General features: G+C 46.5%; 1 protein-coding gene across 17 annotated transcripts in view; it reads right to left on the bottom strand.

Moving 5' to 3' along the window:
* The window catches only part of LOC122544342 (uncharacterized), a 126719-nt gene that overhangs the window by 47036 nt on the left and 58195 nt on the right, over positions 1-21488 (bottom strand). For 15 of the 17 annotated variants that reach the window (XM_087982773.1, XM_087982779.1, XM_087982767.1 and 12 more), the window contains 5 exons: positions 18968-19091; positions 15731-15873; positions 14842-14950; positions 12896-13023; positions 6561-6663 (listed from right to left, as the gene is read on the bottom strand). In XM_087982773.1, the coding sequence (XP_087838899.1) occupies positions 6561-6663; positions 12896-13023; positions 14842-14950; positions 15731-15873; positions 18968-19091 (607 nt within the window). Of the gene's footprint in view, positions 1-1736; positions 3713-6560; positions 6664-12895; positions 13024-14841; positions 14951-15730; positions 15874-18967; positions 19092-21488 lie in introns of those variants that run through there. The other 2 variants (XM_087982770.1, XM_043683538.2) reach the window with 2 other exon arrangements.

The following is a 21488-nucleotide window of genomic DNA, read 5'->3' as shown; positions in this document are numbered from 1 at the left end:
GAAAGAACAAAGAAAAATATAGATTGAGAAGTTTAATTAAATGCAGAGGGATTGCCAGAGTAGATGCTGGGAGCATGTTTCCCCAGTTGAAGAGACTAGAACTGGGCGTAATGGGTGGGCCATTTAGGGTATCTTTCCACTCAAGGGGTGGAGAACTTTTGGAATTCTCTATCTCAGAGAACTGTGGGTCGTCAGATATTGATGGATGTGTGGATACCAGGAGGGGGTTGGCTAATGTGGTACCATTATTTAAGAAAGGCTGTCTGGAAAAGCCAAGGAACTATAGACCGGTGAGCCTTATGTCAATGATTGGTACGTTTTGAGGGGATTCTGAGGTGGACGTGCATTTGGAAAGACAAGGACTGATTAGGGATAGTCAGCATGGCTGTGTGCGTGGGAAATTGTACCTCGCTAACTTGATCGAGTGTTTTTGTAAAGGCGACAAAGAAGATTGATGACGTCAGCACGACAGACATTGGCTATAAAGGTCCTCAACAAAGCATTCAACAAGGTTTTGCATGGTTGACTGGTTAGTAAGGTTAGCTAGCATGAGAACCAGGTGGAGCTAGTCGATTGGATATAAAATTGGGCTTGAAGGTATGAGACGGAGGTGGTGGAGGGTTGTATAATCGGTCTGAAAGTCTATGACCGGTGGTGTGCAACAAGGATCAGTGCTGGGTCTATTGATCTTCGTTATTTATATAAATGATTTGTAGGAGAATATAAGAAGTATATTTAGTAAGTTTGCAGATGACACCAAAACAGGTGTTGCGATGGAGAGGGAAGGAAATTATTTCAGATACAATGGGACCTTGATCGGATGGGTTGCGGAGTGGCAGATGGAGCTTAATTTAGATAAATGTAAGGTGTTGCATTTTGGTAAGGCAAATCAGGGTAGGACGTATAGTCTTAATGGTCGGGTCCTGGGGAATGTTGCCAAACAAGGAGACCCAGGGTGCAGGTGCATAGTTCCTTGAAGGTGGAGTCACAGGTAGACAGGGTAGTGACAAAAGCTTTCAACATTCTTGCTGCATTGGTAAGAGCATTGAGCATTGGAGTTGGGAGGTCATGTTGCGGCTGTACAGGACACTGGTGAGGCCACTTTTGGAATACACCATACAATTCTGGCTACCCTTCCGTAGGAAGAATGTTATTAAACTGGAAAGGGTTCAGAAAAGATTTACCAGGACGTTGCCAGAACTGGAGGGTTTGAGTTATAGGGAGAGGCTGAACAGGCTGGGGCTACTTTTCCTGGATTATCAGAAGCTGAAGGGTGACCTTATAGAGGTTTATAAAATCATGAGGGGCATTGATTGGGTAAACATCTTTTCCCCTGGGATGGGGGAGTCCAGATCTAGAGGGCATGAGTTTAAGGTGAGAGTGGTGTGTGTATGGAATGAGCTGCCAGAGGAAATGGTGGAGGCTTGTACAATGACAATATTTAAAAGGCATCTGGATGGGTATATGAATAGGAAGGGTATAGAGGGATATGGACCAAATGCCGGCAAATGAGACGAAGTCAGACTGGGATGTCTGGTTGGCGTGGATAAGTTGGACCAAAGAGTCCAGGGGAATCAGGTAGGATCGTACTGAAAGAGAGAGCAGGCTCGCATGGTGGCAAAGCTCACCCCAGCTCCTGGTTCAGAGATAGTTGTGCGCCAAAAGCAAACGTTTGTGTCGCTGAGCGAAAATGTCTAGGTGTCAACTGATTAGGTGCACGTTAAAAATATCCTTACTTTCAGTTTGATTGCAGTCCACTATTATCTTCACCGTCTCCAATTGGGTGTCACTTGCTCTATCGGTGCGTGGCCCTTCACCACTCAACTCTTTTACTCCACAAACAGCCGGAGGTTGCAGTGTACCAATGGAAGGTACTGGGACTGCTACTTCCCCAGCCCGCTCACCCCCATCTGATATTCTAACATTGGCTGAGACGACAGAACTCCGCATTTCGGAGCCTTCCTGCACCAAGGAGTTGGTTTTCTGAACCCCTCTCCTCCTCCTCCTCCTCCTCGAGTGTTTCCGGGTCGCCAGGTCAGTCAGTCCTTCTTGGTTTGCCGAGTGCATCAACCCAGCTGACTTGCTGCTGGCTTGGATCGTTTGCTCTCTTGGTGGAATGCAAGCCAGCTCACCCTGGGCTTCCTCCAGCCTCAACACGGTATTTTCATCAGTGTGTCCTGCTTGGACAACGAACACAGAGTCTGCGGGAGGCTCCCTGGCTGCTGCACCGTCAGAAATGGCAGACCCACTATTGGCCAGCGGAAGGTGGTGTGCCGACCGAAGGGCTAGCGAGCCCTCAGAGGTTTTTAAAGCTTCACTCAGCTCCTCCCCGACGGTGTTCAGCGTCTCTGAAGGTTTAAAATCAGCCTTCGATTCACGGTCGTGTAACCTGCCCAAAGGTAAAGGCAGTGATTCACCCCGAGCTTCTAAATGGTGCTCACTGGGAGTCACTGTCACATGTTGACTTTCGGGTTCTTGTAGGGGTGTGCACTGCTCCTCCACATTGGCCATTCCTGGCTCATACCGTGGCCATAGTTTCAATGATGGAGCACATTTGGACTTCATGTCCGTCCCTGCATTACTCTCCGAGATGGATGACTCAGGAAGATTTGTCCCTCCATTACTCTCCGAGATGGATGACTCAGGAAGATTTGTCTCCATAGCTTCAGTCTCCGACATGAATGATCCAGATAATTTTGCTCCTCCAGCATTAGGCTCTGAGACAGTTGACCCTGGGAGGCTTGTTCGCTCAGGCCCAGGCTCTGAGATGAATGACCTGGGAAGGCCTGCACCTCCAGCATCAGATTCTGCAACAAATGGCCCAGTGAGGTGCACACCCTTGCCTGCATTCTCCAGGCTGGTGGATCCAAGATGGTGCGGACTTACAGCCTCAATTTCAGAGGCCTGGGACCCAGAAGGGCTTGTGGGCGCAGCCTGCCCCCTTTCGCTTGTCGGTTTGCTGGGTGGCGCAAGGAGCACTCCCTTTCCCATGGCTCCAGAATGGTCTGGCTCACTCACGGGTGCCGTGTCAGCGCGGACTGTCTCGGATTCTCCAGCGCATTCCATCGCCCCCTCCCGATCTCCTGCCGCCCCGTGAAGGGTTTCACACGGTGGTTCAGAGAGTCCCCTCCCCGGAGCAGCAACTTTGGGAGGCAGGGCTGGTTCCTCCTCCCCGCCTACCCCCATCGACGCACTGGAGAGTTTGCCACCTTCAGAACCCAGGGGCAGGCTCTCAGAACATGCCTTGCTGCCCTCGTGGCTCTCGGGCCCCAGGGGCACCTCAGAGCATTCGGCCTCTCTTCCGGCTGCCTGCTCTTCCCGTTTCCCAGGCATCACTTCGCCTGTAGGCCACACGGACGTCCGATTCTTATTCCACTCATCAAAGGCAGAAGCCGCCTGAAAATCTCAGCACTCTGCCTCAGTCACAGCAGCACTGTGAACATCGCGACTTTGCAAGAACTAGCTACCTGATGAAGGAGCAGCACTCCAAAAGCTTGCACTTCCAAATAAACCTGTTGGGACTATAACCTGGCGTTGGGTGATTTTCTTTTTTTAAACTTTGCAAGAACTCCCGGTGTCGGAGACCCCGTCCCTCGTGGGAAAGCACCTTCCCTCACCAGCCTACTCTCTTTCTCAGCTCCCTCTCCTCCAATGTGTCCGACCAAATGCCCTTGAGGCGCAGCTACCAATTACACGCTCCAAGGGCCAGGCCGCACCCTGTTCCTGTGCCAATCAGCGAGGCAGAGGCTCAGGCTCAGTTGATCCCGGGTTACATGCAACACTGCCTCCTGTCACTTCTCATCAGGTCCTTCAGAAGCCCAGTGCTTACCCAAACAAAAAGAACTTCAAAAAAAAAAATGGGAACTCAGCTCGCCCATTAAATGAAAAGTTCTGCTGCCAACTCTTTGAGACAGCACTGATCGAGGTGAGCATTTTCCTAAACGTCTCCTCAAATTAAAAATTTATATCTTTCACTTTCCTCATGACTCCATTTCAGGCAGAAGACGCAGAATGAAAGTGGGAAACCCCTTCCTATTCCCGCTGTCCCCACCTCGATAACCAGGGCACTGAAAAATATTTCAAAACAGAATGGACCAACCTTGAAATGTTCACTCGTTGCGTGAGAGGCCACGGTAGGAACTGTTTCAGCTTGCTCCTGCTGTGATGCAGGAAACACAGCCAGCTCCCACAAACAGCAATCAACAGATAATAATCTCTGCCTCAGTCCTAATGTTAGCCAGGGTGGGGTGTAGGGGTTATACCTCAGCACAGGACACTGCTGAGGATGTAGAACTCTTATTTTGACAGCGATCATTGGATCCTTCATGCCCACCCCAGGGGCAGATGGTCGCACCTCATGTCCGGAAGGTGGGATTGGCTGAATCAGAGTTGGTACTGGGTGAAGACCATTCTGCCCGTCATGTCTGCACCTGCACTCCGAACGATTTAGTGCCATTAATCCCACTCTTTCCCCGTAACTGTGAACATTATTTCCCTTTAAATACCGACTTCTTAAATGCTTCGATGGAACCTGACCCCACCATAATTACAGACCTGAACCACTCGCTGCGTGAAAACGTTTCTCCTCACATTGCACGTGCCTCTTTAGCAAATCACTTTCAATCCATGCCCTCTCCTTCCTGATCCTTTTATGAGTGGGGAACAGATTTTTCCCCTCCCTGCTTTGTCCTGAATTCCCCTTGTAATTTTGAAATCTTTAATGACTCTCTCTGTTGCATTCTTCTCTCTGAGGGAAACAGTCTCAATTTCACCAATCTGTCTGCATTCTCCCCAATAGGCTGACTTTCTTCCTAAAGGGTGCTTCCCAGGTTTGTAGTAATAGATCTAACTGGTGTTGTATGCACGTACTGTATTACCATCTTGGTCTTGTACAGGTTGTTCTGGTATAATGCATATTTCGTTAACATGAATTGGCTATAACACGACTGATGAATTATGGACGCAGTTTGGATAATGTAAACTTTGACCGGAACAGGTATAGCAATTTTCTATAGCAATTTTGTACAGTGTGGTTTTCCATAGCATGGGGTTGCAAAGGTATACAACTGTCACATTATAGCAGAATGACCTAGACTCCTTGCAATTATTAATAAAGCCAAGGATAATGTATGTAGGAAAGACATTGTGTAGAAAAGATTTACAAGGATGTTGCCAGGGTTGGAGGGCTTGAGCCACAGGGAGAGGCTGAACAGATTGGGGCTGTTTTCCCTGGAGCGTCGGAAGCTGAGGGGTGACTTTATCGAGGTTCATAACATCATGAGGAGCATGGATTGGATGAAAAGCCAAGGTCTTTTTCTCAGGGTAGGGGAGCCCAAAACTAGAGGGCAGAGGTTTAAGGTGAGAGGGGAAAGATTCAACAGGGACCTAAGGGGCAGCTTTGTCTTGCAGAGGATGGTGCGTGTATGGAATGAGCTGCCAGAGGAAGTGGTGGAGGCTGGTACAATTACAACATTTGAAAAGCATCTGGATGGGTACATGAATAGGAAGGGTTTGGAGGGATATGGGGCAAATGCTGGCAAATGGGACTAAATTAATTTCGGATACCTGGTCGGCATGGACGAGGTCGACAAAAGGGTTCGTTTCTGTGCTGTACGACTCTATAACTGCACTCTTCAAGGCAGCTAATACCCAAAGTAACACATTTTCATTAATTGTACTGGGAACATCAGCCTCCATTCTCTGCTTGGGACTCTGAAGGGGTGGCTTGAACGCACCATATTCTGACACAGAGTTGAGCAGGCCATCAATTGCCATGGTTGGCCTAAGTGGCAGCCATGTTAAACACGTCAAGGGGTCATAAATAAAGACTGTCCCTAAAATAAATACTGCAAGAGAATTTGGGAGTAGCACTGTTACCCAGAGAGTGGTGCAAATGTGAAAACTGCAAGCACAGACTGATTTGTATTTTAAAAACAGGATTCACAGGCTTTAGCTGGCATTTATTATCCATCCCTAATGGCTGCTGAACTGAGTGACTTGATTGCCCATTTCAAAGGAGTCAACCACATTGCTGTTGGTCTGCAGTCACATGTAGCCCAGACTGGGCTAAGATTTACAACAAATTATTGAATCATTTTATGAACGATTCAAGATTTATTTATTGGAGTTTCATCAGGGAGTTGCTCTGGTGGGATGTGAACCCGTGCTCCTACAGGATCAGAACTAGGCCTCTGGCTTATTGCCTCGGTGATATTACCACTACATCACTGCCTCCTCTTGGTTACAACAAACAGATGCTTCTGAGGGAAAGCCGGATTTGTGAATGACAGAGAAGGGATTAGAAGGATATGCTAAAAAGCTTAGGAAAAGCCATAATACCAGAGGGAGGTAGACAAGGTCCCCCCCCTCCCCTCCACAGCACAATGCACAAAAAATGGACTGCACAACAGGACACCTGAAGAAACCTGGGGACGCTGGTGCAAAGAAAACACGGAAAAGTGCAAGTCATGCACTACTTTTCAAACAGGTATTAGTTACTCGTTGATTTCTAGAACAGAAGGTCCTATTTGCAAAGCACTGACATAAAGCATGTTCTTTACCAAATTCTGTTCCATTCCCGAGATTCCCGTAGGCTTGCTCAAATGGAGGGCTTTCTTTAATGGCATCCATCTGCCATTCCTTTGGAGAGGGCTCTTCCACAAACTGAGGAGGAACACAGATGCACAAACTTGTTAGCAATTATTTTGGAATTTAGCTCGTTCCATAACAAGTGCCATTCCCAGTAGGAAGGTGATGGCTTGTAGTAAAGGGGGAGGGAGGAGGACAACAAACAAAAAGTCAAAGGGTCCATGGCGAGTACTGATCACTTAAGATTGCTATTCTTGAGATAATTCCACCAACTGTTTTGATCTTGACCACAGGGCAGTGTAGTGGCTCACTGGTTAACTCTGCTACCTCAGAGAGCCAGGGACTTGGGTTCGATTTCACCTTCGGGATGGAGTTTGCCCGCTCTCCCCATGTCCGCATGGGTTTCCTCCCACAGTCCAAAGATGCACAGGTTATGTGGATTGTCCGTGCTAAATTCCCCCTTAGTGTCAAGGATGTGCAGGCTATATAGGTAAGCCATAGGCTACTGAGTAAAGTAAGGGCTCATGGTGTCAGAGGCAAGGTGCTAGCATGGATAGAAGCTTGGCTATCTGGCAGAAAGCAGGGAATGGGGATAAAATTGTCCTTCTCAGGATGGTAACCAGTGACAAGTGGTGTTCCACAAGGGTCAGTGTTGGAACCACAACTTTTCACTTTACACATTAATGATCTAGATGAAGGAACTGAGGGCATTCTGGCCAAGTTTGCAGATGATACAGAGATAGGTGGAAGGGCAGGTAGCATTGAGGAGGCAGGGAGACTGCAGAAGGATTTGGACAGGTTAGGAGAGTGGGCAAAGTAGCAGCAAATAGAGTACAACATGGGAAAGTATGAGGTCACGTGCTTTGGGTGGAAGAATAGAGACACGGAATATTTTCCAAATGGGGAGAAAATTCGAAGTCTGAAGTGCAAAAAGACCTTAGAGTTCTAGTCCAGGATTCTCTCAAGGTAAACTTGCAGGTTGAGTCAGTAGTTAGGAAAGCAATGATAGCTTTTATTTTGAGAAGACTTGAATATAAAAGCAGGGGATGTACTTCTGAGGCTCTATAAGGCACAAGTCAGACCACATTTGAAGGACTGTGTGCAGTTTTGGGCCCCATATCTCAGGAAGGATGTACTGGCCTGGAGTGTGCTCAGAGGACATTCATGAGAATGGTGCCAGGAATGAAAAGCTTAACATTTGAGGAATGTTTAGAAGGGTGTGGGGGGATCTAATTGAAACTTACAGAATACCGAATGTCCTGGACAGAGTGGATATTGGGAAGATGTTTCCATTGATAGGAGAGACTAGGACCCAAGGGCACATACTTAGTGTAAAGGGAACAGCTTTTACAACAGTAGATAAGGAGAAACTTCTTCAGCCAGAGAGTGGTGAATCATTGGAATTCACTGCCACAGAAGGCTGTGGAGGCCGGGCCATTGACTATATTTAAGAGTGAGATAGATAGATTCTTGAGTATCAAGGGGATCAAGGATTATGGGGAAAAAGCGGGAGAATGGAATTGAGAAACTTATCATTCATGATTGAATGGCAGAGCAAAATCGATGGGCTGAATGGCCTAATTTCTGCTCCTATGTCTTATGGTCTTTTGAAGGGTTACAGGAATGGGTGGGATGCTCTTTGGAGGGTCAGTGTAGACTTGATGGGCTGAATGGCCTGCTTCCACACTATAGCAATTCTCTGACATAGCCCTGATTGGGAACAGGGAACTGCAATGAGCAGGACAGTCATTTGGTTACATACACTCCACAAACTACGTGGCAGAAGTCCCTTCGGCCCAGAAAGGCCTTCCTACCCTCATCCTATCCCACTTATGGCTTATATCCCTCTGCCTACTCCCAGTTACCTGTCTTTGGTCATCTCTCAGTCCTTCTTATGTGTCTCTACAAATGGGGCTACGGTGCCTACTTCAATGCTCTTCCTTGGCAACTTCCTGCAGCTTGATTGCCCTGAGATTTTCTTCATTATTATTTGCTCAGGGGACGTGAGTGTTGGTGGCTGGATTAGCATTTACTGAACCATGCCTAACTGCCCTCGAGAAGGGGTTGTTCAGACTGCCCTCTATAATGCTGCAGAGAGGGAGTTTCAGAAGTTTAACCTAGTGACCGTAATGGAAGAGCCGATATATTTCGGTGGAAGCTCAGAGCTAGAACAAACAGAGTTGTCTTCTCTGGTTTGTTGCCCGCGAGGCAAGGAATAGGAAGTGAGAGGAGTTGAACATGTGGCTACAGGGATGGTGCAGGAGGGAAGGTTTTGGACTCCTGGATAATTCGAGCTCTTTCTGGGGTAGATGGGACCTCTACACACAGGATGGTCTTCAAGTGTTTTAAACCCACCTTCGGGACGGTTTAAACTAATTCAGCAGGAGGATAGGAACCTAAACTGTAGTTCCAGTATATAGCAGTTTGTGAATAGTAAGGTCAGAAATGAGATTTCAAGGTCGCAAGAGGGCACTGGCAAGCAAGAAGTTGGTTTGAAGTGTCTGCTTCAACACCAGGAGCATCCGGAATAAGGTGGGTGAACGTGCAGCACGGGTTGGTACCTGGGATTTTGATGTTGTGGCCATTTCGGAGACATGGGTAGAGTACGGACAGGAATGGTTGTTGCAGGTTTAGATGTTTCAGTAAGAACAGAGAAGATAGTAAAGGGGGAGGTGTGGCATTGTTAATCAAGGACAGTATTGTGGTGGCAGAAACGACATTTGAGAACTCATCTACTGAGGTGGTATGGGCTGAGATTAGAAACAGGAAACGAGAGGTCACCCTGTTGGGAATTTTCTATCGACCTCCGAATAGCTCCAGAGTTGTAGAGGAAAGGATAGCAAAGATGATTTTCGACAGGAATGGAAGTGACAGGGTAGCTTAACTTTCCAAATATTGACTGGGAATATTATGCTTCAAGTACTATAGATGGGTCAGCTTTTGTCCAATGTGTACAGGAGGGTTTCCTGACACAGTATGTAGATAGGCCAACAGGGGCTGAGGCCACATTGGATTTGGTACTGGGGAATGAACCCGGCCAGGTGTTAGATTTGGAGGTAGGTAAGCACTTTGGTGATAGTGATCACAATTCGGTTATGTTGATTTTAGCGATGGAAAGGTATAGGTATATACTGCAGGGCAAGAGTTATAGCTGGGGGAAAGGCAATTACAATGTGATTTGGCAAGATTTAGGCTGCGGAGGATGGGCACAATTGAAATGTGGAGCTTGTTCAAGGAACAGCTACTACGTGTCCTTGATAAGTATGTCCCTGTCAGGCAGGGAGAAATTTGTAGAGAGAGGGAGCACTGGTTGACTAAAGAAGTTGAAGCTCTTGTCAAAAGGAAGAAGGAGGTTTACGTTAGGATGAGACGTGCAGGCACAGCTAGGGTGCTTGAGAGTTACAAGTTAGCCAGGAAAGACCTAAAGAGAGAGCTAAGAAGAACCAGGAGGGGACATTAGAAGTTGTGGGTGGATAGGATCAAGGAAAACCCCAAGGCTTTCTATTGGTATATCAGGAATAAAAGAATGACTAGAATAAGATTAGAACCATTCAAGGATAGTAGTGAGAAGTTGTGCGTGGAGTCAGAGGAGATAGGGGAAGCACTAAATGAATATTTTTCGTCAGTATTCACATTGGAAGAAGACAGTGTTGTCAAGGAGGATACTGAGATACAGGCGACGAGACTAGACAGGATTGAGGTTTTAAAGGAGGAGGTGCTAGCAAGTCTGCAAAGTGTAAAAACAAATTAGTCTCCTGGGCCGATGGGACTTATCCTAGGATTCTCCGGGAAGCCAGAAAGGAGATTGCAGAGCTATTGGCTTTGATCTTTATGTTGACATTGTCTACTGGAATAGTGCCAGAAGACTGGAGGATAGCAAATGTTGTTACCTTATTCAAGGAGGTGGGGGGGGGGGGTGGGTTTAGAGACCAACCTTGTTATCAACCCTGGTAATTATAGACCAGTGAACCTTACTTCAGTTGTGGGTAAAGTGTTGAAAAAGGTTATAAGAGATATGATTTATAATCATTTAGAAAGGAATAAGTTGATTAAGGCTAGTCAACATGGTTTTGTGAAGGGTAGGTCGTGCCTCACAAACCTTATTGAGTTCTTTGAGAAGGTGACCAAACAAGTGGACGAGGGTAAAGCGGTTGATGTGGTATATTTGGATTTCAGCAAGGCATTTGATAAGGTTCCCTATGGCAGGCTATTGCACAAAATACGGAGGCATGGGATTGATGGTGATTTCGCAGTTTGGATCAGAAATTGGCTACCTGAAAGAAGACAGAGGTGGTTGATGGGAAATGTTTATCCTGGAGTTCAGTTACTAGTGGTGTACCGCAAGGATCTGTTTTGGGACCACTGCTGTTTATCATTTTTATAAATGACCTGGATGAGGGCATAGAAGGATAGGTTAGTAAATTTGCAGATGACACTAAGGCTGGTAGAGTTGTGGATAATACTGAAGGATGTTGTAGGTTACAGAGATACATAGATAAGCTGCAGAGCTGGGCTGAGAGGAGTTTAATGCGAAAAAGTGTGAGGCGATTCACTTTGGAAGGAGTAACAGGAATGCAGACTACTAGTAAGATTCTTGGTAGTGCAGATGAGCAGAGAGATCTTGGTGTCTATGCACATAGATCCCTGAAAGCTGCCACCCAGATTGATAGGGTTGTTAATAAAAGCTAATACACCGTATGCCTTCTTATTAGAGGGAGTAGATCATGCTGCAGCTGTACAAAATTCTGGTGCGGCTACACTTGGAGTATTGTGTACAGTTCTGGTCACCGCATTATAGGAAGGATATGGAAGCTTTGGAAAGGGTTCAGAGGAGATTTACTAAGATGTTGCCTGGTATGGAGGGAAGGTCTAATGAGGAAAGGCTGAGGGACTTCAGGTTGTTTTCATTAGAGAGAAGAAGATTGAGAGAAGTGACTTAATTGAGACATATAAGATAATCAGAGGGTTAGATAAGGTGGACAGTGATAGCCTTTTTCCTCGGATTGTGACGGCTAGCATGTGGGGACAACATTGAGTGCTGATAGATATAGGACAGATGTCAGAGGTAGTTGCTTTACTCAGACAGCAGTAGGGGTGTGGAATGGCCTGCCTGCAACAGTAGCAGACTCGCCACAATTAAACGGGCATTGGACAGACATTGGGATGAAAACAGAATAGTATAGGTTAAATGGGCTTCGGATTGGTTTCACAGGTTGGCGCAATATTGAGGGCCGAAGGGCCTGGACTGCGCTATAATGTTCCATATTCTATCTATGTTTTATTTCCAAGTTGGGGTGACAAGTGGCTCAGGATGGGGTGGTGTTCTCATGGATCTGCTGCCCTTGTCCATCTACACAGATGTGGGTCACAGGTTTAGCTGGTGCTTTCAGTGGCTCCTTGGTGAGTCACTGCAGTGCATTTTGAAGATGGTGCACACTGCTGCTACTGTACGCCAAGAATGGTGTGAAGAATGAAAGCTGGAGGCGATAGATAGGGAATTGATCACTAGTTTGCTTTGTCCTGGATGGCACTGAGCTTCTCGAGTGTTGTTGGTGCTGCAGTCATTCAGGTGAGTATTCCATCATACTGCTGACTTGTGCCTTGTAGGTGGTGGATAGGCTTTAGGGAGTCAGGAGGTAGATTACTTGCTGTAGAAGCCCCAGCCTCTGACTTGTTCTTGCAGCCACAGTATTTATATGGCTAGTCCATTTTAGTTTCAAGTCAATGTTAACCCCCAGGATATCGAAAGAATCATAGAATCCCTACTGTGTGTGGAAACAGGTCATTTGGCTCAACAAGTCGACACCAATCCTCTGAGGAGTAACCCATTCCCTTACCCTATTACTTTACATTTCCCCTGATTAATGCACCTAATCTACACACCCATAAACACTATGGGTAATTTAGCATGGCCAATTCACCTAATCTGCACATCTTTGGAACAGCATCCCACCCAGACCCACCCCATTCCTGTAACCCTGCATTTCCATCAGACCACAAGACACAGGAGCAGAAATTAGGCCATTCAGCCCATCGAGTCTGCTCTGCTATTCAATCATGGCTGGTAAGTTTCTCAACCCCATTCTCCCGATATAGGCAGCGGGATATTCAGTGATGGTAATCCCCTTGATGGAGATGGTCATTTGTGCCATTTACATGCAGGAAGCAGCACTTGCTACGTGACAGCCCAAGCCTGGATACTGCCCAGGTCTTGCTGGTAATAAATTGCATCCAACCCTTTCCTCTGATTAAGTAATAAGCATATTCTTTTTGTTAATGGAAAGTTTGATGACAGTGGTAACATTACAATCCTTGCCTGCATATCTAGGTCTTCAGTCTTTGGAGTCATTACAACAAACTTCGAAGTCACCGTCTGCATTTCCTTGTCGACACAACTGGCTTTAGGTGTCATAATCCCAACATCCGGCTCCTGTGCTAAAAAGGATGAAAATATGAGATGAGGTTAGATATTGTCATGCCAATTACAAAGTGAAGTTTAGTGTCACCACGCTCCGATACATCTTGAAACAGAATATAATGCAAGACAGTCATGCAATAGAGTTTATCTTTATGTTTCCTACAAGGTGGCCTCCCCTCCTCCTCCTTACAGGCTGTGGGGTCTCTGCAATGGGCTTCAAGGTCTCCATTATGAGCTCCAGCTCTGTTGGTGCTTCCACGACCGCTGCATACAAACTGGAGCCAGTTCATGGGCCTAGCTCCGGACTCCCCCAGCCACAGCGCTAAGGTCTGTGCGACCAATGCACTTGAGCCAGAGCCGACCAGGGGGCAGGGGAAAACCTCCGCACCCATGCCATGGAATCCCCATCACCATGCAGTCAGTGAGCCTGGCCACAGCTGAGACACTGCTGCTCATCAGCTGGCACTGTTTAGGGTGGGTGATGTACACAGGGGAGGGCCGTCTGTGTGTGCGTGCGTGACAGGGACAGAGTGAGTGTGGGGGGGGGGGGGGGAAAGAGTAAGCTTGAGAGAGCTAGCGAGAGAGAGCGAGAAAGAGCGTGAGAGCGCGTGTGGGAATGCATGAGAGAGAGAGAGAGAGAGAGAGAGAGAGAGAGAGATTGCATGAGACAGAGCCAGAGAGTGTGTGAGACAGAACGAGAGAGAGACTGCGTGAGAGAGAGAGAGACTGCGTGAGAGAGAGAGAGACTGCGTGAGAGAGAGAGAGACTGCGTGAGAGAGAGAGACTGCGTGAGAGAGAGAGAGACTGCGTGAGAGAGAGAGAGACTGCGTGAGAGAGAGAGAGACTGCGTGAGAGAGAGAGAGACTGCGTGAGAGAGAGAGAGACTGCGTGAGAGAGAGAGAGACTGCGTGAGAGAGAGAGAGACTGCGTGAGAGAGAGAGAGACTGCGTGAGAGAGAGACTGCGTGAGAGAGAGATTGCGTGAGAGAGAGAGAGATTGCGTGAGAGAGAGAATGCGTGAGAGAGAGAGAGATTGCGTGAGAGAGAGAGAGAGATTGCGTGAGAGAGAGAGAGAGATTGCGTGAGAGAGAGAGAGAGATTGCGTGTGTGAGAGAGAGAGAGAGAGAGAGAGAGACTGCGTGAGAGACAGAGAGTGAGAGCGCGTGAGAGAGAGAGTTTGTGACAAAGAGAGCGTGTGAGTGAGAGTGTGTATGGAGTGTCAGAGGCTGCGTGGCATATATAGGGTGAAGTGCCAAAGTCTTTTCCCCAGGATAGAGAGTCCAAAACTAGAGGGTGTAGGTTTAAGGTAAGAGAGGCAAGATTTAAAAGGGATCTAAGGGGCAACTTATTCTTGAAGAGGGTGGTCCGTGTATGGAATGATCTGCTAGAAAAAGTGGTGGAGGCGGATACAATTGGGTATATGAATAGGACGAGATTAGAAGGATATGGGCCAAATGCTGGCAAATGGGATTAGATTAATTTAGGATATCTGGTTGGCATGGACGAGTTGGACCGAAGGGTCTGTTTCTGTGCTATCGACTTTATAAAGGAGGAACAGGCTCAAGGGGTTACTCAGAATTGAAAGTGCAGACAGGCCATTCAACCCATCTGGTCTAGGCCAGTGTTCGTTTTCCTTCTAGCAAATCCTCCTGCTCCGTTCTCCCTTGTGCTTATCCAGTTTGCCTGTAAGCATCTACACTATCTGCCTCAACCCCTCCTGTGGTAGCGAGTTCCACAATCTCAAGGGAAAGAGGTTTCGCTGAAGAGAGTAACACATTGCTGACTTGTTGGACCGAACGGGCTGTTTCCACACTGTAGGGATTCTATGATTCTTACCTGTGTCGTTGTTACTTTGTGCTGAACTTCTACATGCGTCCTGGACTGACAAACACCCTGGCTCGGGCATAGAGCCAGTATCACAGGACGATTGCTCCAGAATTTGACCCTGAAGGCAACATCATGCATGAATGAATATAAATAGATCAAAACAAACCAACACTGGCATATTAGACACAAGATGGTAGTTTTTACAAATTCTTTTGTTGGGTGGGGGGTGGTGGGTGTGGGCGGTGCGGTGGATGGTGCTGGCAAGAACTGTGATTGTAGCCCATCCCAAAATGCCCTCGAACTGTGTGGCTTGCTAAGTCCACTTCAAAGGGCATTTAAGAGTCAGCCGCATCATTCTGGGTCTGGAGTCACGTGTAGGCCAGATCAGGCAAGGACAGTATATTTCTTTCCCTAAAGTGAATCAGATGACTTTTATGACAATACGGTTACCATTACAAGCTTTATACTCCCCGACTTAATAAGTGAATTTGTATTAGACCATCTGCTATGGTGGGATTTGAACTTATGCCTCAGGAGATTAGCCTGCGTCTCCAGATTACTCACCTGGTGACATTACCACTACATCACTATCTGCCCCATTGTAGATCACCTACGAATTGTTAGAATATACAAAGAATTGACGACGAGGATACATCTTGAGATAGAATCCTTGTGCAATAAGTCCTCAAGGGTGCTACACTGGGGTATACAAGAGTGGGAACCCTGCATGCTTTTTAAATGGGAAGAGAGGAAATTAAATTCAATTCAGACTGCAGATCAATCAAGAGGCCAGTCACTCAGATGCTTTTCAGAGGAAGCACATAATGATAACATAAAACTAACATTCTTCGCAACGCAGGGTGACCAATGTCCGTAGCAGCAGTTGCCCTCATATTACCTCTTCATTGTCCATTTCCACAACTGCTTGTGTAACCTTCCTGGTTTCAAGCCCCTCCTCATCGCCGCCGTGATCGTCTGGCGCCTGCTGCATCTCACTTGACTCAGACACATCGGGCTTGCAACCCGTGTCCACGCTTTCCCCTTTAAAGACAAAACAAGGTCCCCGTCAGACAAACAAAAACTGGATCAAAACGAAAAGGTTCATTTTAACTGATCTGGACAGCATTTAAATTTGACAAAAGCAGCCATTCTGTAACAAGCCTAAGGACCCTACATGTCCTAACAGTGCATGTGGACTTGTTGGGCCGAAGGGCCTGTTTCCACACTAAGTAATCTAAAAAAAAAGTTTGAACTCCCAGCCCAGTGAATACTCCCATAAGATCAGATGATGCATGATCTCCCTCGCAACACTGCTCCACCGCTGACGGAGGGGTGATCTTACAGAGGTCTACAAAATCATGAGAGGCACAGATAAGGTACATCGCCAACAGCTATTCCCCATGGTAGGGGAGTCTAAAACGAGAGAAATATGGGTTAAAGTTAAGAGGGGAGAGATACAAAAGGGTCCAGAGGAGCAATTTCTACACACACAGCATGGCGAGTGTCTGGAACAGGCTGCCAGAGGTAGTGGTGGAGGTGAGTATAATTTTGTCATTTAAGAAATATTTGGACAGGTTCATGGATGGGATAACTATGGAGGAATACGGACCAAACGCAGGCAAATAAGGCTAGATTAACTATGAAAACTGGGTGGCGTGGGCAAGTTAGGCTGAAGGGCCTATTTCCATGTTACATGATGCAATATTCTGCTGTTGAGCTGAACCCAGAATCTCCGATGTGAATTTAATGTTAGAAAAATGCTCAAATCTACTTGCCATCAAAAGAAACAATGAATGAACTCATCCAGAGCTGAAGCGACTGTGTCTGGACTGCAAGTTTGCTATACTTGCCTTCTTAAAACATTGGTAACAACATAGACTCATAGGGTTGTACAGCATGGAAACAGACCCTTCGGTCTAACCCGTCCATGCCGACCAGATATCCCAAACCAATCTAGTCCCACCTGCCAGCACCAGGTCCATATCCCCCCAAACCCTTCCTATTCATATACCCATCCAAATGCCTTTTAAATGTTGCAATTGTACCAGCCTCCACCGCTTCCTCTGGCAGCTTATTCCATACACATACCATCCTGTGTGTGGAAACATTGCCTCGTAGGTCTCTTTTATATCTTTCCGCTCTCACCCTAAACCTACCCCCTCTAGTTCTGGACTCCCCGAGCCCAGGGAAAAGACTTTGCCTATTTATCCTATCCATGCCCCTCATAATTTTGTAAACCTCTGTAAGGTCACCCCTCAGCCTCCGACAAATGAAGAAGGGGGAAAGACAGGGTGATGGGGGGGGGGGGGGAGAGAATAATCGATGGAGAATGGGCAACTATCAGTCTGCTTGACAAAGAAACCGCTGATGTAATACATTTAAAGTAATAAGGTGCACCAAAAAGCTACGCAAACCTTTGACACCAAAAATTTGGTCAAAGAAGCAGAGGTTAAGCAGCATCATAAAGGTAAAGGAGAGAATTAGAGGAATGACATTCCAGAGCTTGGGGCCCAGGCAGCTAAAGGTTTGACTGGGTCAGAAATTGGGAGATGATCACAAGCTAGAATTGGAAGAGAGGGGAGAACTCAGATGGTTGCAGGGGCAGGAAGAGGAGACAGAGATAGCAAGGACTGTAGGATTTGGGGGTTAGAGATATGAGGGTGGAGGGGTGTAGTTGAATGGTTACGAACCTTTAAACAGAGGTGTCTAATCAAAGTGAAAACATCATTTGGCAATGCGTTTTTTTAAATTTGAGGTAGAGAAGTTTAGGTTTCAGATTTGTGAAGGTAACTTCAGTTTTAAAATTGGTCAGAAAGTCATTTTGAAACGTGTCCTATGAACAATTTCTGACAAAGCATGTGATTTATCCATTACTGAATCAGATTGTGTTAAGTGGGGAAATATTTGCACTGCTAATTTCACGACATAAAGATAAAAACAAATGATCAGGAGATGCAGGTGATTGAGTTTGTGTTAAGTTCAGAAGAATCAAGATTCAGTTTAAAGCTCATCGAGGAATCAAAAGTTTTCAATTTGGAGACAGTTTCACCCTAGCACAAGGGACTGGTTAGTTTGTGAAATCTCCTGGCCATGTGAGTTTGTGTATAACTAAACAGAGATTTGGACCATCAGAACTGGGAAGAAGTCTTACAACTGTTGTAGCATTCCAAGAAGGAAAACTGGAAAGAGTTTGATCTGATGTGATTTATTGTTGTGATGCGTACAATGAAAAGTTTTGTTTTGAGACCAGTACAGGCAGTTCATAACATACAAGGATATACAGAGTGATTAAACAGAGCAAGGCGTACAAGGTTATGACTTAATTAGGAAATTAAAGAAGATAGGAGTGATATTTCACTGGGATTGAGTATCTGAAAAGGATACTGCTGACAAAAAGGTTACAGTTAGGTTCTGCTGTATATATAAAGATCTTTTCAAATTAGCACACATAGAAACAGTTTTGTTTCCTCTCTTTTCTATGATAAATGCGTGTTCTTGTCTTAAAAGAACTGAGGCAGCGTTGTGTAAATAAAAATGCTGGGACTAACCCGCAATGTAACCAAATGCAAAAAGTTAAACCCATGATCATTACACCAGGGTGGCCTGTTGGGTCCAACTTGCCCAGTACTACCAGCCAGGATCAATACACCTGTTGTTGTGTAGAGTCAATGTAGGCAGTGAGCACTGGGCTGACAGGTGAATGAGACTCTCCTTTTAAAATCCATTCTTTCATGCGATGTGTGGATGGGAGGGGTTCGCTGACAAGGAGAGTGAACCATGAACCTGTTGCAACCCATGTACTGCAATTTCATTGACTGGGTTTTGGGAGATGTTCCAGGATTTCAGTGCAGTCACAGTTAACCCACGGGAATCTTGTTTCAATCAGGATGATATGTTGACTGGAGGGGAACTTGCAGGTGGTGGTTAAGATGCAGGAAGCAAGGTTTCAGTTGAGCTCAGGCGGATGCAAGGTTGCACACAAGAGCTGGGAACTGGTTGATTCTTAAGGGAACGCAGCCAGAGATAAGAGTTTTTGCTGAGGAAGGTATTTGGGTCATGATGGATTGGGTCATGATTGAATCCTATGGCTCTGCTACTGATCCACCGAACACTCATTTCTGTCATATTCCTGTACCTGCTTTAATGCTATTGGATCCAAGGCGATGCTGTTCAATGTGGTCTAGCGAGCACACCTTCTCTGCACTGGAACGCAGTTTGGCGAGGCGCAATGATTTCCTTTGAACATGGTTTTGTTGCCCCTGAGGAAGACAAACAAGCAGGGGTTATGTCAAGAGCAGAGGTTCAGGGCCTGCTAAGTACAGTTAAAGAGATAGAGACAGTGAATTATAGACACCTGAAAGAATAGCCAGTCAGCCTTAGCAACAACTGAAGGACTTCATCAATAACCTTCTCTTTGTCAGAAGGTCAGAGATGCCCCCTTATGATTGCATTACATCTAGCACCATTCACAATTCCTCAGATACTAGAGGGGCCCAAGTCCAAGATTGAGACAACATTCGGATAGTCTGATAAATGGCAAGTAACTTTTATACCAAACAAGTGCCACGTAATGAATATCCCCAATAAGAGAGAATCATCAGCTCATGGTATTCAATAACATTTACAGCACTGAATGCCCCTATCAACATCTTGGGGGTTACCAATGATCTGAGGCTGAACTAGATCACCTGCATAAATACTGTGGCTACAAAAGCAAGTCAGAGACTGAGCATTCTGGAAGGTCTGTCCACCACCACCAAGGCACAGGTCTGGTGTGTGATGGAGTACTCCCATTTGCCTGGATGTGTTCGACTCCAACAAGAGTCAAGACGTTCAATATCATTCAGGAAAAAGCAGTTTATTTGATTGGCACTTCAACACTTTCAACACACAGTGCCTCCTCCAACAGTAGCAACAAGTGTGTACCACCTACAATAGAAGCAAGACAATGCCACTGGGCCCAACCAATGGGATGCCAGGAATATTTTCTTTGTCCACTGCGGTCATCAACATGCATTGGTACCATTTTCGTATGCTTGAATTCAACTCTATGAAAGTGCAATGTAGCCAGATGTGGGTACACATCCTGGCGTCCCACATCGGGAAGGGACATGACCTTAGCTTTGTGATCAGTCGGTCTGGGGAAGCATGGGAAGCTGTGATCCCAGATTAAAAGTACTTTCTTTCATTCAACGAAGGACCCATGAACTAAACTTTCAAGCACATCCATGATTTCTCAAAACGTGCCTCCAGAGCACTTCTGAAGCTGGATGTTGCAGTATTTAAGGCATTTGATATACTGAAAGGTTGGTTTGAACCAATCTTCACATAAATTGTAAACTAGGTTCACTCACCCAAATTCTCACCCTTCATAAACTCATCCAAAGTTCTGCTAAACATTCAGACCCTCTGGTCCTGCTCCTTTGCTACCTTTCCCTCGCTGATTCGCATCACCTCTTGATCAAGCAATGCCTTATAGAACACAGCGCAGGAACAGGCCCTTCGGCCCACCATCTCTGCACCAACCATGCTGCTATTCTAAATTAATCCCAACTGCCTGCATGCAGTCTATATCCCTCTATTCCCAACCTGCTCAAATGTCATAGAGTCCCTAGTGTGGAAACAGGTCATTCAGCCCATCCAGTCCAAACTGGCCCGCCAAAGAGCAACCTAGCCAGACCCATCCCCCTACCCTATCCCTGTAACAAAATATTTCTCACGGCTCATCCACCTAGCCTGCACAATCCTCTACACTGTAGGGCAATTTACCATGGCCAATCCACCCTAACCTACACATCCCTGAGCACTATGGGGTAATTTAGCACGGCCAATCCACCCTAACCTGCACATCCCTGGGCACTATGGGACAATGTAGCACGGCCAATCCACCCTAGCCTGCACATCCCTGGGCACTATGGGACAATGTAGCACGGTCAATCCACCCTAGCCTGCACATCCCTGGACACTATGGCACAATTTAGCATGGCCAATCCACCCTAGCCTGCACATCTTTGGGCTGTGGGAGAAAATTGGAACACCTGGAGGAAACCCATGCAGACATGGGAGTGGACCATGAAAGCTCCACACAGACAGTCCCCTGAGAGTGGAATCAAACCCGGGTCCTTGGTGGTGTGAGGCAGCAATGCTCCAGGTCTGTCTAATTGCATCTGAAATGCTGCTATCATATCTGCTTCTACCATCTCTCTTGGAAGCATGTTTCAGGCATCTCCTTCATAAAAAGCTTCCTTTGCACATCTCCTTTAAACTTTCCCTTTCTTACCTTAAACACTTCAACTCCCCCTCCCACTTCACCAAGGTCATGCAGGTCCTGGGCCGCCTCCATCGCCAAACCCTAATCACCCGACGCCTGGAGGAAGAACGCCTCATCTTGTAACCATACGAGATTAACATGGATTTCATCAGTTTCTTCATTTCCCCTCCCACCACCTTATCGCAGTCCCAAGCCCCCAACTTGGCACCGCCCTCTTGACCTGTCCATTGTCTTTCCCATCTATCCCTCCACCCTCCTCTCCGACCTATCACCTTCTCCCCCCCCTTCATCTACCTATTGCATTCTCAGCTACCTTCTCCTCAGCCCTACCCCTCTTCCCATTTATCTCTCAGCCCACAAGCCTCATTCCTGATTAAGGGCTTAT

This window comes from Chiloscyllium plagiosum, unplaced genomic scaffold, assembly GCF_037043375.1.
Source record: "Chiloscyllium plagiosum isolate Xiang-an unplaced genomic scaffold, Cpla_swu_hap1 HiC_scaffold_44, whole genome shotgun sequence".
In the NCBI taxonomy this organism is placed as follows: Eukaryota; Metazoa; Chordata; class Chondrichthyes; order Orectolobiformes; family Hemiscylliidae; genus Chiloscyllium; species Chiloscyllium plagiosum.
The sequence above is the reverse complement of the archived record's forward strand: the minus strand, read 5'-3'. Positions and strand labels throughout refer to the sequence as shown.